The sequence below is a fragment of the Paroedura picta genome, chromosome 10 (genome assembly GCF_049243985.1).
Source record: "Paroedura picta isolate Pp20150507F chromosome 10, Ppicta_v3.0, whole genome shotgun sequence".
Lineage (NCBI taxonomy): Eukaryota > Metazoa > Chordata > Lepidosauria > Squamata > Gekkonidae > Paroedura > Paroedura picta.
In genome coordinates, this window is record NC_135378.1 from 72,028,041 (window position 1) to 72,042,053 (window position 14,013).

Here is a 14,013-nt window from a genome sequence, read left to right on the forward strand (position 1 = left end):
GCCCCGGCCCTTTACTTCATCCCCCCTGGCTCTTTACAACACACTTCAGGTGTCATTGTCTCCCATCACTCCCAGATGGGACTATCTCGTTGCAGAGAAACAAGCTCAGGGTTCCCATTGATTTGTCATTGACATGAGTTAAAATTTCCATGAAAATAAAATGTTCCTTATGTTCATTGTTGTGGCGTGTCTATATCTTATTTTGAAGGGATGTTTAAACATTACCATAGCGATCGGAGAGCGTTAGGGCAGTGGTTGAGAGTAGAGGAGTAAACTACCCCCCCCCCCCAGGCCTCAGTAAAAGGCGTTGAGTGGTCCCTGGTGAGTGGCCCCTGGCGTTGAGTGGTCCCCGGTGATAAAAAGGTTGGGGACCACTGCTGTAGGACACAAAGGAGCAATTTATAACTGAAAGCAAAAAGTAGACAATTTATAACTGAAGTTCAGCCTATGTGGATTTGTAGGACAAAGAAGAAGCTCGTCACTGTGGGTGATTTCTTGACCGTAGGTAACAGATTGGGATGAGGAGTGGGATGGTTCCAGTCATTTCTCCTCATACTTACATGGATCCCCCCTTCCTTTTGGCCTTATTAATAGTTGCACCAACACCAACAGAGTCAAGTTCTCTGTGTGTGTTTGCTAGCAAGTTTCAGAATCTGATTTTTAGCCTTGACTAAATGGGGGGCTCGGCTAGTGATGTGTTGGTGGAAAGTGCCAGTAAACATAGCTGACTTATGGTGACCCCACAGCGTGCTCAAGGCAAGACACATTCAGAGGTGTTTTGCCATTGCCTGCCTCCATTTTACGACTCTGAAAGTCTTTGGAGGCCTCCCATCCAAATACTAACCAAGGCTGACCCCACTTAACTTCTAAGATCTGAGAGAGTGGGCTAGCCTGGGCTTAGCTAGTGTATCCCATGCTTAATGTTCATGTACACAGCATCTTTTTCTATCATACGTTCCTTCAATCCTTTTCCTGGGAAGTTAGGACTGTGTATGTTGTTCTCACCACCTTCGTTTTGCTTGGCTGAGATCGATGGCCAATAAATCGCAATATAAATATAAATAAATAAACATTGTTGTCTCAGCTTCTTGTATCTGAAAACACTACATTGTGTTTTGAATGAAAGTGAATGCCCTCTTTTCTCCTTCTCTCCTCTGCATTTTGTTGGAGAACTGCATTATCATTGCCTTCCCACTAGGTGGTGTTGGCACCAATAAAACTTTAAAAAAAAAGTTTTGGGGAATCAGATCAGACCTGGCTGGCCTGTCTATGACTAATGCCATTCGATCTAGGGAGCTAAGCAGGGTCAACCATTTTGTTAATACTTGGATGAGAGACTCCCCATTCTGCACCCAAGGGTTAATGCACCTTCAATGTAGATTTTCCTGTTCTGCACAGGAAAATCAAGCTGCCAAAGCACATTGAAAGTTCATTATCCTATGTGTGCGGAATGGGCCCTAGTTTGCTGAACAGAGGCAGGACATGTCAAACTATCTCTGGATGTCTCTTGTCTTGAAAACTCCCATCTGGTCACCATATGGTGGTTGCAACTTGATGGCACTTTACACTCTCTCTCTCTCTCTCTCTCTCTCTCTCTCTCTGAGATCACAGCAATATTTTAGCGCTCTCTGGCCAGTATGATGCCACTGTTCCAGCCTTCTGTGGAATCTGTGTGCCTGTCTTCCCCCAATATGTCGTGACTTGTCCAGTGCAATCACACCATAAAATGGCAAATTGAATGTCATCACAGCTAGAGAGGGGGTGGGTTCCTTTTGCTGCTGCCAAATACTTCAGCTCTTTTTTTTAAAGGAAAAGGTATTCAGAAGCAGCACAACTGCAGGGCTTTAACAAAATACTGTCTAGTCAGTCACTCTCTCCGTTGTTGACGGCTGCAAGACACCAGTCGCCTGAAGCAATTGCATGAGTTACGATAGCAGAAGAAAATTGCATCTCAGTGGTGCCTACACAAATATGTGGAGCTTTAAAAAATGTGGCATTAAGCTGTTCTTGTGCAGCACTACCCACACTCCCCCAGTTGTAGGAAATCAAAACAGAGTTGGGCAGAGAATCATAGTGGTCACAGTGTGAGGGGATCATCAGTGTGCATCGGATGAGTCAGGAAAACCTCAGCTAAGCATAAAGCGAAAATGCGTTATCTTCAGGGCCCATTCTGCACACATTGGATAATGCCCTTTCCATGTGCTTTTGTGGCTGGATTTTTTATGTGTAGATCAGGAAAATCAATTTCCGAAGTGCATTATCTAACATGGGCAGAATGGGCCCTGAATCCATGCAACAAGGGCGATTTCGCACAAAATCGCACCAGGTTCCTCCTACTTACCGCAAAAGAAGAGTTGGGTCTTATCTGCCGCTTTTCTCTACCTGAAGGAGCCTCAAAGTGGCTTACAATCACCCTCCCTTTCCTCTCCCCTTTCTTCTGCTCCTAACCACTACACCAAGCTGACACGTGGTGTGATGGCAGCCGTACTTGTACAGTTTGTTTGGATGGGTACTGATTGGAGTTTCAGACAGAAGTGTCATCAAGCTGTATTCCTGATGTTTTTTGTACGCTTCTCTGTCAATTTTATGTGACCCTGTCTCTGCTTGTTCCATCCTTGGCTGATGACTTGTAAGACCACAGAGAGCCTATGTAACCCTTGGAAGTGCTCAGGGCTTTTGGTGCGCATATAATTGATTGCACATAACTCAGCCTCATTGACAGCGCTGCAGTGGCTCACCTGAGAAGCCTGTAAATGATTCTTGCAAATCAGAGAAGGGCGATATTCTGCCTGGATTTGCTGTTTTCGTCCTTTGTTCTCCCTCTCTGTGCTAGAATAGCTGTGTAGTGGCTTACCAGACTTGGATGGCCCAGGCTAGCCAGATCACATCAGGTCTCCTAAGTGAGGCAGGGTCAGCCCTGGTTAATATTTGGATGGGATACCACCAAGGAAAGCCCCGGGGTGCTATGCAGAGCCAGGCAATGCTGAGTTACTTCTGAACTCCTCTTGCCTTGCGAACCCTATGGGGTCGCCGTAAGCAGCTGTGATGATGGCGTTTTCCATCCATTCCACTGGCAGTTTAGAGAATGTTTTTGCCCCAAAGTGCTGTCGCCCATTCAACCTAGAAGATCGATAGAGATGTGAAAGCCGTGTTTAGAACCTCTATAGCGTGATGAATGCAGGCGTTCATTGTAGAAGCTCTTTTTGCAGCTCATGCAGAGATCCCATGTGTGGGATCCAAAGACCACGCGCTTAGAATTGCCGCATAGCCAACCTTTTTTCCTCTACCCTGTGCCGTGAGCTCTGAAGGAGAGCTGTCACAATGCTTCCTGCCCACAAAATCCTACTTTGAGAATTGCTTCTGTTACAAATGGCAGCCTCACGTTGATCAAAAGAGAGGCCTGTGAAATGTGTGCTTGCTCTCAGGTTTTTAAAAATTAAGGCATAGTGGGAATGTGCGGTTTGGGTGTTAATTACCTTGCGGCTGGACGCCTTCGTGAGACATTTCATGGCAGTGCACGGTTTCTGTGCAGGCATTTGGGGGATGCAGTATTTATTTCTATTTGAGATTGCGCAGGCTGTAATCCCCAATCTGCTTTCCCCGTGTTCGGCATTCACGCCAGGAGCGTTGACACTGATCGATTAGATAATGTTGGGAACATGCTGGGTACTACCTGAGCACTGCAGCCCTGAAAGACAGTCCATTAGTGCTGGAATTAATGCACTCTGGGACTTTTAATTCTTCGTGGAATCTATTTCCATATTTAATTACGGGAAAGTCATAGGGAAAAAAAAAAAGAAGTTACAGAGCACCTCCATCCATTTTTATTGTCAACGGGAGTGGCAATTAGTAATTCTTCAAGTTATATTGCAACGCTCACTTAAAATAATGCACCTCCTTGCTGAGTTTGCTTCAATTAAACCATATTTTATTTGCTAATGACATAGCAAGCCGACAGCGACCTTGAAGCCGGCATTGTCAACACTTCTTGGCAAAGAAGAGCTTGGTGATTTAGAGTTAAGAGTGCATCAATTTATTCTTCAGCCTGTCAGTGTTTTTTTAAAAGGCTTTCTAATTCCATTATAGATGGGTTATTGTACCTGAGTAATGCACAGGTTAGCGAGTTAAGCAGCAGCTTATTTTGAACCCGGAGCTTAAGCCTCGTGCGCGTAAAGGAATGATTTCATTCTGGTCCACACAGTTGGAGAACAAACGGCCTGCAGTTGGCGCACCTTTAAAATGGCTTGCAGAGTGGACTATTTAAAACGTTCTATTAAATGTCTAATATATATTGGCCTTAACGTGCTTTTGAGAAGGCCTGCAAATATTTAGCTATTAGATTTGAGTTTTGTACCCAAAGATAGTCTTCCCCCCATTTTTTCTTTCTATGGGGAAATGTCAAGGAAAGACCCCCCTCCCCACCGTTTATTTATTTATTTTGAAAAGGCTTCTTAAATTCACAAACATTATTTATGCAGTGTGATTAGTTTTATCAAAGCTACAATGCTATCATTCTGCCGCAAAAGGTATTGAGCCAAAGAACTGGTTTTCCCTCATCCCTAAAACTGTTTCTGAAGGTTGCCTGACCCTTGGGAACATTGTGGGGGCCCAGATAGGGGATATTGCCACAGTTATGTGTCCTTGCCTTGCACTCTTCTTCTCCTCCTGCCACAGTTTAGAAAATGCTCCATGCAGGACCTCCTCTCCCTACGCCAACTTGGTATACTGGTTAGGAGCGCTGGCTTCTAATCTGGCGAGTTCCCCCAGCTGGGTGACTTTGGGCTCGCTGGGCAGCCAGCTGGGTGACTTTGGACTCACCACAGCACTGATAAAGCTGGCCTGACCGAGCAGTGATATCAGGACTCTCTTAGCCTCACCTCTCTCACAGGGTGTCTGTTGTGGGGAGAGGAAAGGGAAGGTGATTATAAGCCATGCTGAGACTCCTGGGAGGAGGACCACAGGTTGACTACCCTGGAGGACCACAGGTTGACTACCCTGCCATAAAGCAACTTTCCTCTTCCTGTCTTCGTTACGACTGCAGTAATACTTTTGTATCTATCAGTCTGCAGCTGATCTCCCAGACCTGGAAAATGTTCTGCCTACCGTCCTATTGCTGAGACTCAGCAATTTGTTTTTTTGGGGGGAGTGATTGGGTTAGAATTTGACTGCCAGCTGATCAGGTGAAAGTAGACTTCTGATGCCCCCAACCCTGTTGCTGTACCTGCACAAGACTTGGGCACAGCAAAGTTAGAGATCAGAAGTCAGTTGTCTGTGAGCCAGCCCCAAACATGATGTTTTTAGGATGGGGGCGGGGGTGAATCAGAAGTCTCAGCTGAGGTAGGAGTGAGATTCTGCCCTCTTTCCCCCAGTTTCTATACCAAGCCTGGGTTGGATGCCCTTCTAGACTCCTCACATATCTCAGAGAAGGCTGGATTGTGATCTTTTACCTGATTTGAAAACCTTTTTACTGGAGGGTTTGTTCATGCCCCCACCAGCTGAAATCGGACTGTAGCCATCACAAGGAGCCTGAAATGCAAAATGTGTTAAGCCTGAGCCTGAAATGCTGAATGAGAAATATTAGCAGAGGGTTCAGGTGTAAGGGGGTGCGAGGGACAGATGGATCTAGGCTCTACTGCTAGGATTCCCATCTTTTAAGACAAATTGATTTTCACTGTTGCGGTTATCCTTCAAAATGGTTGGTAAATAATTCCCTGCAGTAACCACTAGATGGTGGTCTTGTCCCATTACTGTGAAATATTTTTGGGGCAGTGGTAGAACAGTCAGATGCGAGTCCAGTAGCACCTTAAGAGATCAACAAGATTTTGGGGTTATAAGTTTTTGAGAGTCAAAGCTCCCTTTGTGAAATCTTAGCACCTCTGGCCTTAGGAGTTTTACAAATCACATCATTATGCGATGACCTTTTCCCTGCGGTAGACAGAGATAGTTTGCTGCTGATCCATGTATTCACAACAGAATTGGCTCTTATGGTATGCTGTTTGTATAAACTGGGAGCAGAAATGCCATCTTGCTGTTGGTCAGCACCTTTGCAGACCTTCCTAAAATATATACTTACTAGTATTCAGGCCCGCTGTATTCTGAATACAGTGGGCACTAGGCAAGGGAGCCCCCGGCAGCCGGGCGCAGGGCAGCTGGCAGGGGCTCGTTGGGCTGCGACCTGACGCGGCGAGAGCCTAAGCAGGCCAGAAAAGGGCAGGATGGATAAACCCTACCATCATTCATAAATGCACATGCTGGCTTTTATGGAACCATTGGTCTTGATGACAAAAGTGTTGCTGAGGACTTGAAAAACGCTGTTATTGATGTATTTATTATGAATAGCTTCCTCATACAAATCCTCTTAGTAAGTGAATCCTCCCTCCCCAACAGACCTTTATAAGGACTGTGTCCATACATATCACCTTGTAGGAGGTGTCTTTTTGCTCCCCCTTGCTTTTTCATGAAGAGCAGAAAGCAGGGGTTTATACTCCTGCTTTTTGCTCTTCAAGAATGCAAAACATAAGAAAGATCTTCTTTATATTTGAGCTGTGCAATACTTGAATCACAGAATCACAGAATCATAGAGTTGGAAGGGGCCATACAGGCCATCTAGTCCAACCCCCTGCTCAACACAGGATCAGCCGAAAGCATCCTTGGATCCATGCTAGTGTGGTGTGGCTTAGATAGTACTGAATTTGGCCCAGGGAGGCATGCATTCAGATCCTTATTTTAGTTGCATTAATGAAAGTGTGGTTTACCTCATTTCTCTCCCCGCTCCCCTTCTTTCAGAACGATCCCAGTGTTTCCATCAAATATAAAGGAGCTCATTTTGGCAATCTGACAGAAAAGAGACATGAATTCAAGCCACGTGAGGGCCCCGGACCTGCAGATTATGACATAACTCAGTATGTATTTCCTTGTTTTGAAATTAAAATTCTCATCTGACCCACATCACCTTTCATTATTAGAAGTAACATATTTTGAAACATGAATGAAGGTGTGAAAGAAGGAGATTTGCGGGAAGGACATTTGAGGAGAACTGTGACAAACTGAGATGGTATACAATCACCTAAAAATTTGATGGAACAGGCTTGTTCAGATTAAATCTATATACCTTTTCTCTTAAAATATCACAGCACAGTCAACATGGCAATTCTGTGGAGACATTCACAAGTGGCTTGCAACTTCCTGGCTCTGTGTGGCAACCCTGATATTTGGTGGTCTCCCATCCAAATACTGACCAGGGTCTACCCTGTTTAGCTTCTAAGATCTGATAAAATCAGGTTAGCTTTGGCCATCCAGTTCAGTTTTGTTGCATGACAGTAGAAATATTTAAATGGTTTTCGCAAAGACCCCCACCTTTCAAATGACCTTACCATGGACTGGTGCGCTTACTCTGCTCTGAGGCTGAAATGGCAACATGGCATTTCAGGGACTGATTTCAGGGAATGAAATGATCGCTAAAACGGCTGGCAGCCATTTTGGCCTCACAGAAGGAGGGAAATCAGTCCCTAAAATGGCTTGCAGCTTGCCCTATTCTGAGGCCAAAATGATTGAAAGTTTGGGGAAGTGAAAAAGACTGGCCCAAAGCTGGCCTTTTTGTTTTTGGGCTTCTAGGTTGTTTGAATGCTCCAAACCCCAAACTGAACCAGAATTTTCCAGTTCATGCCCATCCCTAGCTGGGAACTAATGGGTCAATGTGAAGCATTACTTTCCATGTACAATGCACATACAACATCCTGACAGCCTTGGCTATATTTTTGTTACACTTAACTTTTGGCAACCTTGACCTGGATAGCCCAGAGTAGCCTCATCTTTTCATATCTCAGAAGCTAGGCATGTTCAACCCTGGTTATTATTTGGATGGAAGACCTCCAAGGAAGTCCAGGGTTGCTCCACTGAGGCAGGCAATGGCCAACCACCTCTGAGCCAGCGGGGTGTAGTGGTTAAAGAACAATGGACTGTAATCTGGAGAATTGGATTTGATAACCTCCTCTGCTGTGTGCAGCTAGCTAGGTGACCGTGGGCTAATCACAGTTCTCTTAGGGCTGTTCTCACAGAGCAATTCGGTTGGAGCTCTCTCAGCCCCACGTACCTCACGGAGTGTCTGTTGTGGGGAGAGGAAGAGAAAGGTGCTCGTAAGCCGCTTTGGGACTCCTTCGGGTAGTGAAATGCAAAGTCTAAAAACCCAGCTATTGCAGCTATTGCAGGCCAGGCCAAAGTGAATGGACATAATTCATGGCAGAAGACACAGGATTCTGACATTCTTGCGAAAACCATATTGTGTCGCCATAAGTCAGCTGTGACTTGATGGCAAGAACAAACAACAACAAAACCCCTGGCAATAAAATGTCGATGTGAGAAAGGAACAAGCCACTGTTGGTGTGGATTCTTCTGAGGTCAGGCTATAGCACTAAAATAGTTTAAGTCCTAGTATTAGTGGGCAGTCCAGTTTGTTATTGCAAAGAACAGCTGTTTCTGATAGATTCATCGAATGGATTGGGTGGGAGAGCTTTCACTGTGCATAAGTTGATGCTTAGGCATTTAAAGGCGGTGACTCATAAATCTCTCCAAACTTTCTCTAAAGGGAAAGTGCTGTGTATTATGAGAACATCAACATCAAGAGGGAAGGCCTGAAAAAATATGACCTCTGCATTCCTCGATACCATGAAATAATAGTATTACAGGCAGAAAAGAAGGTAATGCCATTCAACTGTTGCTTTTTGTAGTACTTAAAAATAATTTATGCCAGGAATGAAACCCTGAGATATAAAGGATTACATGGACGGAAAATATATTGGTGTTGGACAAGAAATTTATCTAAATGCCAAAAAATATATATTCTGTTTTACGTTTGTTAGCACTCTGTTGGAATATTGTGAGGACAAATGAGATAAAAGATTAAAGAACTCTTTGCAATTTATGCACACTCTATGATTTTAATGTACCAGTTTATCTTCTGAAAAATTGAAATCTGAGAAATCATGTGTCATGTTTCTTCAAAATAGATGGGACACAAATGCCCAGTCTTTTTCCTCCCAACTTGAAATGGGAGTTCTTGAAATTGTGAGTTCTTTGATCTTAAATACCAGCCCCCCCCCCTGGTATGCAGTTTAATCCTACCCATGGATAGTCACGTATCTTGGTTTTGTCATGAAAATATTTCGGTGTTTCATTAGCATTATATACTTTTTATAACTGCAGGGCTCCTGTATACTTAATGTGCTTTGAGTCTTCCAGCTCATAGCTGAGATATCTGTGCCTTTCGTTTTCTATCTGTTTGGACACATAGGAGGTGACCTGCTCAAATAGTAGATAAGAAGAGTAGTAGAGGAACTCACCCTAGCCATTCAGAAGAGCTGGGTGCAATCTGCCTGAAACATCATGTAGTCTAAGATTACTATAGAGCAATTATAGGCCGCTGAACTGTACTTGGCTTATCTCTTACATTAAGTTGTTTGCCAACTAACTTTTGTTTTGCAGCATTAATGTTTCTCGCTGTTTGGATCTGATGAGGAAAGTAAAGAAGTATAAACAAATTATGGCTTCCAGTATTATGGACATAATTGGGTTATTGATTTGAATTACACTTCGGCCTTACATTTTGTCCCACCTCTTTTGTTTTGGTATCTCGCCAGCCACAAATTAATTAAAATCTACTAGTGTCTGCTTGTCACTGTTACCTACCGTTCTACCAGGGTCTGCATAATGGAGCTCTTCCGCCAGGTCTTTGGTTGAGGTCAGAGCCAGGAACAGCCGGGGCCCCTCCTCAGGCTATGTGGTCCACCCTGGGCGGTGGACAGCTGCAGGGATGGGGGAGGGACTATACCACCAATCTTATTTTATCTTTTTAGCTTAGGTTTGCTTTAGGAAAGGCTTAAATATAGCAATCGTTAATTCTGCAGCTAAAAATTTATTTTGTAAAGGAATAACACATTAAGTCCGGGGTCATTTTTTAAAGAAATAGTTGGAGAATTTTCTATACTTCAGACCCAGTAACAGAAACAGTAAAAATCCCCTTTCTATGACAGGGAAGAGCAAGCGTGTCAGAGTAAAAGAGATGTTGCCGTAAGAGTGATGATTGGCTCTAGTACTCATCTTTGCTTTTCCAGCTTAACCCTTTTGATCATCAATCAGTCAAAAATGGCAGGTAGTGACCATTAGGAGGATTCATTAGCACCCCGCAGCATGCTTGCACCAGGTGACCCACATCTGTCTTCATTAGAAGTTTGCTAGTTGCCAGCAGTGAACAGATGGGTCATTATTGCGTACCTTGCCCTTTGGGTGTGCCTGGAGGACAGGCAAAGTCATCCTGAGCAGGACACGCCGTATTACCTCACAGGGAGCAAGCAGCATACCTTTGCTAATATTATTACAGAAAAGGAGCATGATCATTTGTGGCTGATGAAGATGGACGCGCAAGTTCCAAAGATGCTTGGAATTATTTTTAATAAGACAAAGGAAGCTTTAGCCATGGCCCGATTCAGTTGCTGTTCAGTTTGGCAAAAAAAAAAAAAAAATCTCATATTAATGGATGTATTGCAAACTTTCAGAAAAAGTATTTTTGTGCACTTTTAAGGGGTGCGGGTGCCTTTCATGTGAGAGTTCATAGTGTATTGCAGTGGTCCCCAACCCCCTGTCCGGGGACTGGTACCGGTCCGGAGATCAGTTGGCATCGGGCCGCGGCTCCTCCTCATCCTCCTCCCCGGCTCCTGCCTCGGGGGCTGCCCTGCCACTCTGCTGCTAGCTCACCTTTGGTACTCTCCAACAGCCGCCATGGCTGGGGCTCCCCCTCTGCATGGCACTGCGCAGTGCCCCCCAGCAGGCGGAAGGGCAGGGGTGCTGGTGGGAAAGCAAGTGGAGCAGGGGGTCAGGTGGCGGCGACGTCCCTCGACAAAAGACTATCCTTCCCCGGGCCTCAGTAAAATTGTCAAGCGTTGACTGGTCCCCGGTGATAAAAAGGTTGGGGACCACTGGTGTAATGAACAAACCCAGCTGAACCTGAAAGTACTCCATGAAAATGAAAGTCAATGTCTCTTTAAACATTCGTGTATTCCTGAAGCATAGAAAAGTTTAACATTTCTTTCATTTTGGAATCTTCTTTGATTCAGGCCTTTTAGAACAGAGTGTACTCCATATTGGAAAGCTTTTAAAAGGCAGCCTTTATCTATGAGCCCAATCAAAGTCGTGGCTCAGTGGTAGAGCAGCTGCTTGGCATGCAGGAAGTCTTGGGTTCAATCCCTGGCATCTCCAGTTAAAGGACCAGGCAGCAGGTGATGTGAAAGACCTCTGCCCAAGGCCCTGGAGAGCCACTGCCATTTGGAGTATACAGTACGGATCTTGAAGGACAAATCCCCTAATTCAGTATAAGGCGGCTTAGAATCGTAGAGTTGGAAGGGGCCATACAGGCCATCTAGTCCAACCCCCTGCTCAACGCAGGGTCAGCCCTAAGCATCCTAAAGGCTTCATTTGTTCGAGTCCCAGTCCCCACCCTTTCCCAGAGAGTCCTACTCAGTAGCCAATCATAAATAAACTGTAAGCTGGCTTGAACCCTATAAAAAAGGGAAGCTAATGGATGTTTTAAATGAAACAAAAAGAACAGCTGCTTTTTCTCCCCTCATTTTTCACCACCCAAAAAAGTCCCAAAATGGCTTATAAGCACCTTTATCTTCCTCTTCCCACAACAGACACTGTGTGTGGTAGAGGTGGGGCTGAGAGAGCTCTAGAGCAGGGGTAGTCAACATGTGGTCCTCCAGATGTCCATGGACTACAATTCCCATGAGCCCCTGCCAGCAAACACTGGCAGGGGCTCATGGGAATTGTAGTCCATTGACATCTGGAGGACCACAGGTTGACTACCCCTGCTCTAGAGAATCGCTCTGCAAGAACAGTCTTAAGAGAACCGTGATCAGACCAGAGTCACCCAGAGGGTTGCATGTGGAGGAGTTGGGAATCGAACCCGGTTCTCCAGATTAGAGGTCACTACTCTTAACCACACCACCTCACTGGTTCTCTACTTGGTGTTTAAGTCTGCATTATCAATGTTATTGCATGCATGTCCATTTGTGCAGTGACATCTTTTCTAGTGTGGTTTGCTGCAAGGTTCATGGCATCTCTAGTTGCAGATGGACTCACAATTGTTTTCCTTTGGAAAGCAAATAATCAGTTTAGTTGATGGGAAGGGGGCGAGCTCATTTCCTGCCATTGAATAACTGGGGAATAGGAGATTTTAACCTGGCAATTAAAAACTTCCTTTTGATCATCCTATCAAATGATCAGTTAAACCGAGGACCAAACAAGGAACTACACTTCTGCGCCTGCACTTTGAATGGAGACTGGGGCTGCGTTTCTCAAGGGGCTGTCCCCGGCCCTGATTTTGAAGCTGAGCAGAATGTCAAAGCATCTTCAAAGGAACAAAAGTCAGACTCCTACTGGAACATGAGTATGCATGCTCCTTAAGTGGCTGAGTTCCTTTGATACTTCTGTTAATTACTACTCCTGTCTTTTATATAATGAGGCTGTTTTTGAAGTATTAATTTTTAAATTGGTGTATTAGAATTCACATCGGGAGAAAACTGTGTTCATGAGTCATGGCGATATACTGCTAGTTACAATGGAAGTTAATTAACTAATGACAGTGAGTTTCGGGGTTTGGCTTCTCTTTTCCTTATCCTTAAAGATTACAGAAATAACAGTTTTTTCATATACATTATCACTGTTAGCCCTAAAGGGGTGTGTGTGTAAGCTTAGAAGCATGTTTTGCTGCTCAATGAAGATGTACAGCTGAGTGTAGGAATGGCTTTTCTGAATACCTGTTAAAGTTATGGTGACATTTAGAGCTATTGTTGGCATTTGCAACTTTTATACCAAATGTCATCTTGTGTTATATTGTCAGCTGAGAACATGAGGATTTAGCAGTTTGAAATGGCAATACATGGGAAAACATATGAGTTCGGAGCAGCCGTAACCAGTTATAATGCCAAAATCACACATGGCCAGCCTGCATTTATCTCCGTCATCACTCCTCTGTCTTTTCGGCGAGCTCAACAAAGAAAAAGCTTTTGCTTAGCTAAATATTTTTTAATACTTTACATTTGTATGAGTTTTATGACTTACTAACTAACAGTGAAATATATTCCTGGGGTTAAGATTTACCAAGGCAATAAGTTATAGAGAGCAATTTGGAGGAAAAAATCTGGGGTTTTGTGAAATGTAAATGGGCCGCCTTCTTCTGAAATATAATTGCAAAATCATTCTTTCTTTCTATAAATGCAAGCAGTTTATTTCCCCCCTAACTCTTTCAGCTGTATATATTTTGTTGGTTGCTGATTATGCAGTAGTGGTTTTTCAGGCATTTCACCCTTGAGAAATTTAATTTCCATTGCTAACATTATCAAAGAATTTCAGGGGATTAACCCTCCTCTGTGTAGGAACCCTGTTTTTCTCCCCTTCCCCAGGCAGAATGCCAGCCCATGATAGGGAAGGAGGGGAGGGTGTCTTTCCCCATGTCCCTACCAAACCTACATAAACAGAGATCAGCCAAAGTTTGTTCATATATGTAAAGTTGGGTGCTGTACGAAAAAAATATGGATCATGCTCAGAATAAAATGGAGCTATACATACATACATACATAAAGTTTAGGGCCTATTTCCAGTGGTTATTTTGCTTTTGACCCTGTAGGCATACTTGAAAAATGTCAGATTATGTATGTTGTTTGGAGAATACATTGAAATCAGGATTGAGATAGGGCTTTTCCAATCTTGCTTTTTGCTGGAATTGGGAATTTGGTCTGGAGCCTGTAGCATAGTTGACAAGACTGAAGGTCAAAGGTTTTTAGCATTAATACCTGGCCTGCCTACATTGGTTTACAGACTAGTTTTGCAAACTCTTAATTTAAAGATAGAAAATTTGTATATTTAGCCCAGTTACTGAATCAAATAGCAGCTTGTGTGCATTAGTGGAGAAATTGTCCTCTGCTGCATGACTTAGTTTGGATTAACACCTCCTTTGACCAT

The 14,013-nt window shown here is 44.0% G+C and overlaps 1 protein-coding gene across 1 annotated transcript in view; it reads left to right on the forward strand.

Moving 5' to 3' along the window:
• The window catches only part of STPG2 (sperm tail PG-rich repeat containing 2), a 216,614-nt gene that overhangs the window by 13,513 nt on the left and 189,088 nt on the right, over positions 1-14,013 (forward strand). The window contains exons 5-6 of the mRNA XM_077300835.1: positions 6,787-6,902; positions 8,585-8,696. Of these exons, the coding sequence (XP_077156950.1) occupies positions 6,787-6,902; positions 8,585-8,696 (228 nt within the window). The remainder of the gene's footprint in view (positions 1-6,786; positions 6,903-8,584; positions 8,697-14,013) is intronic.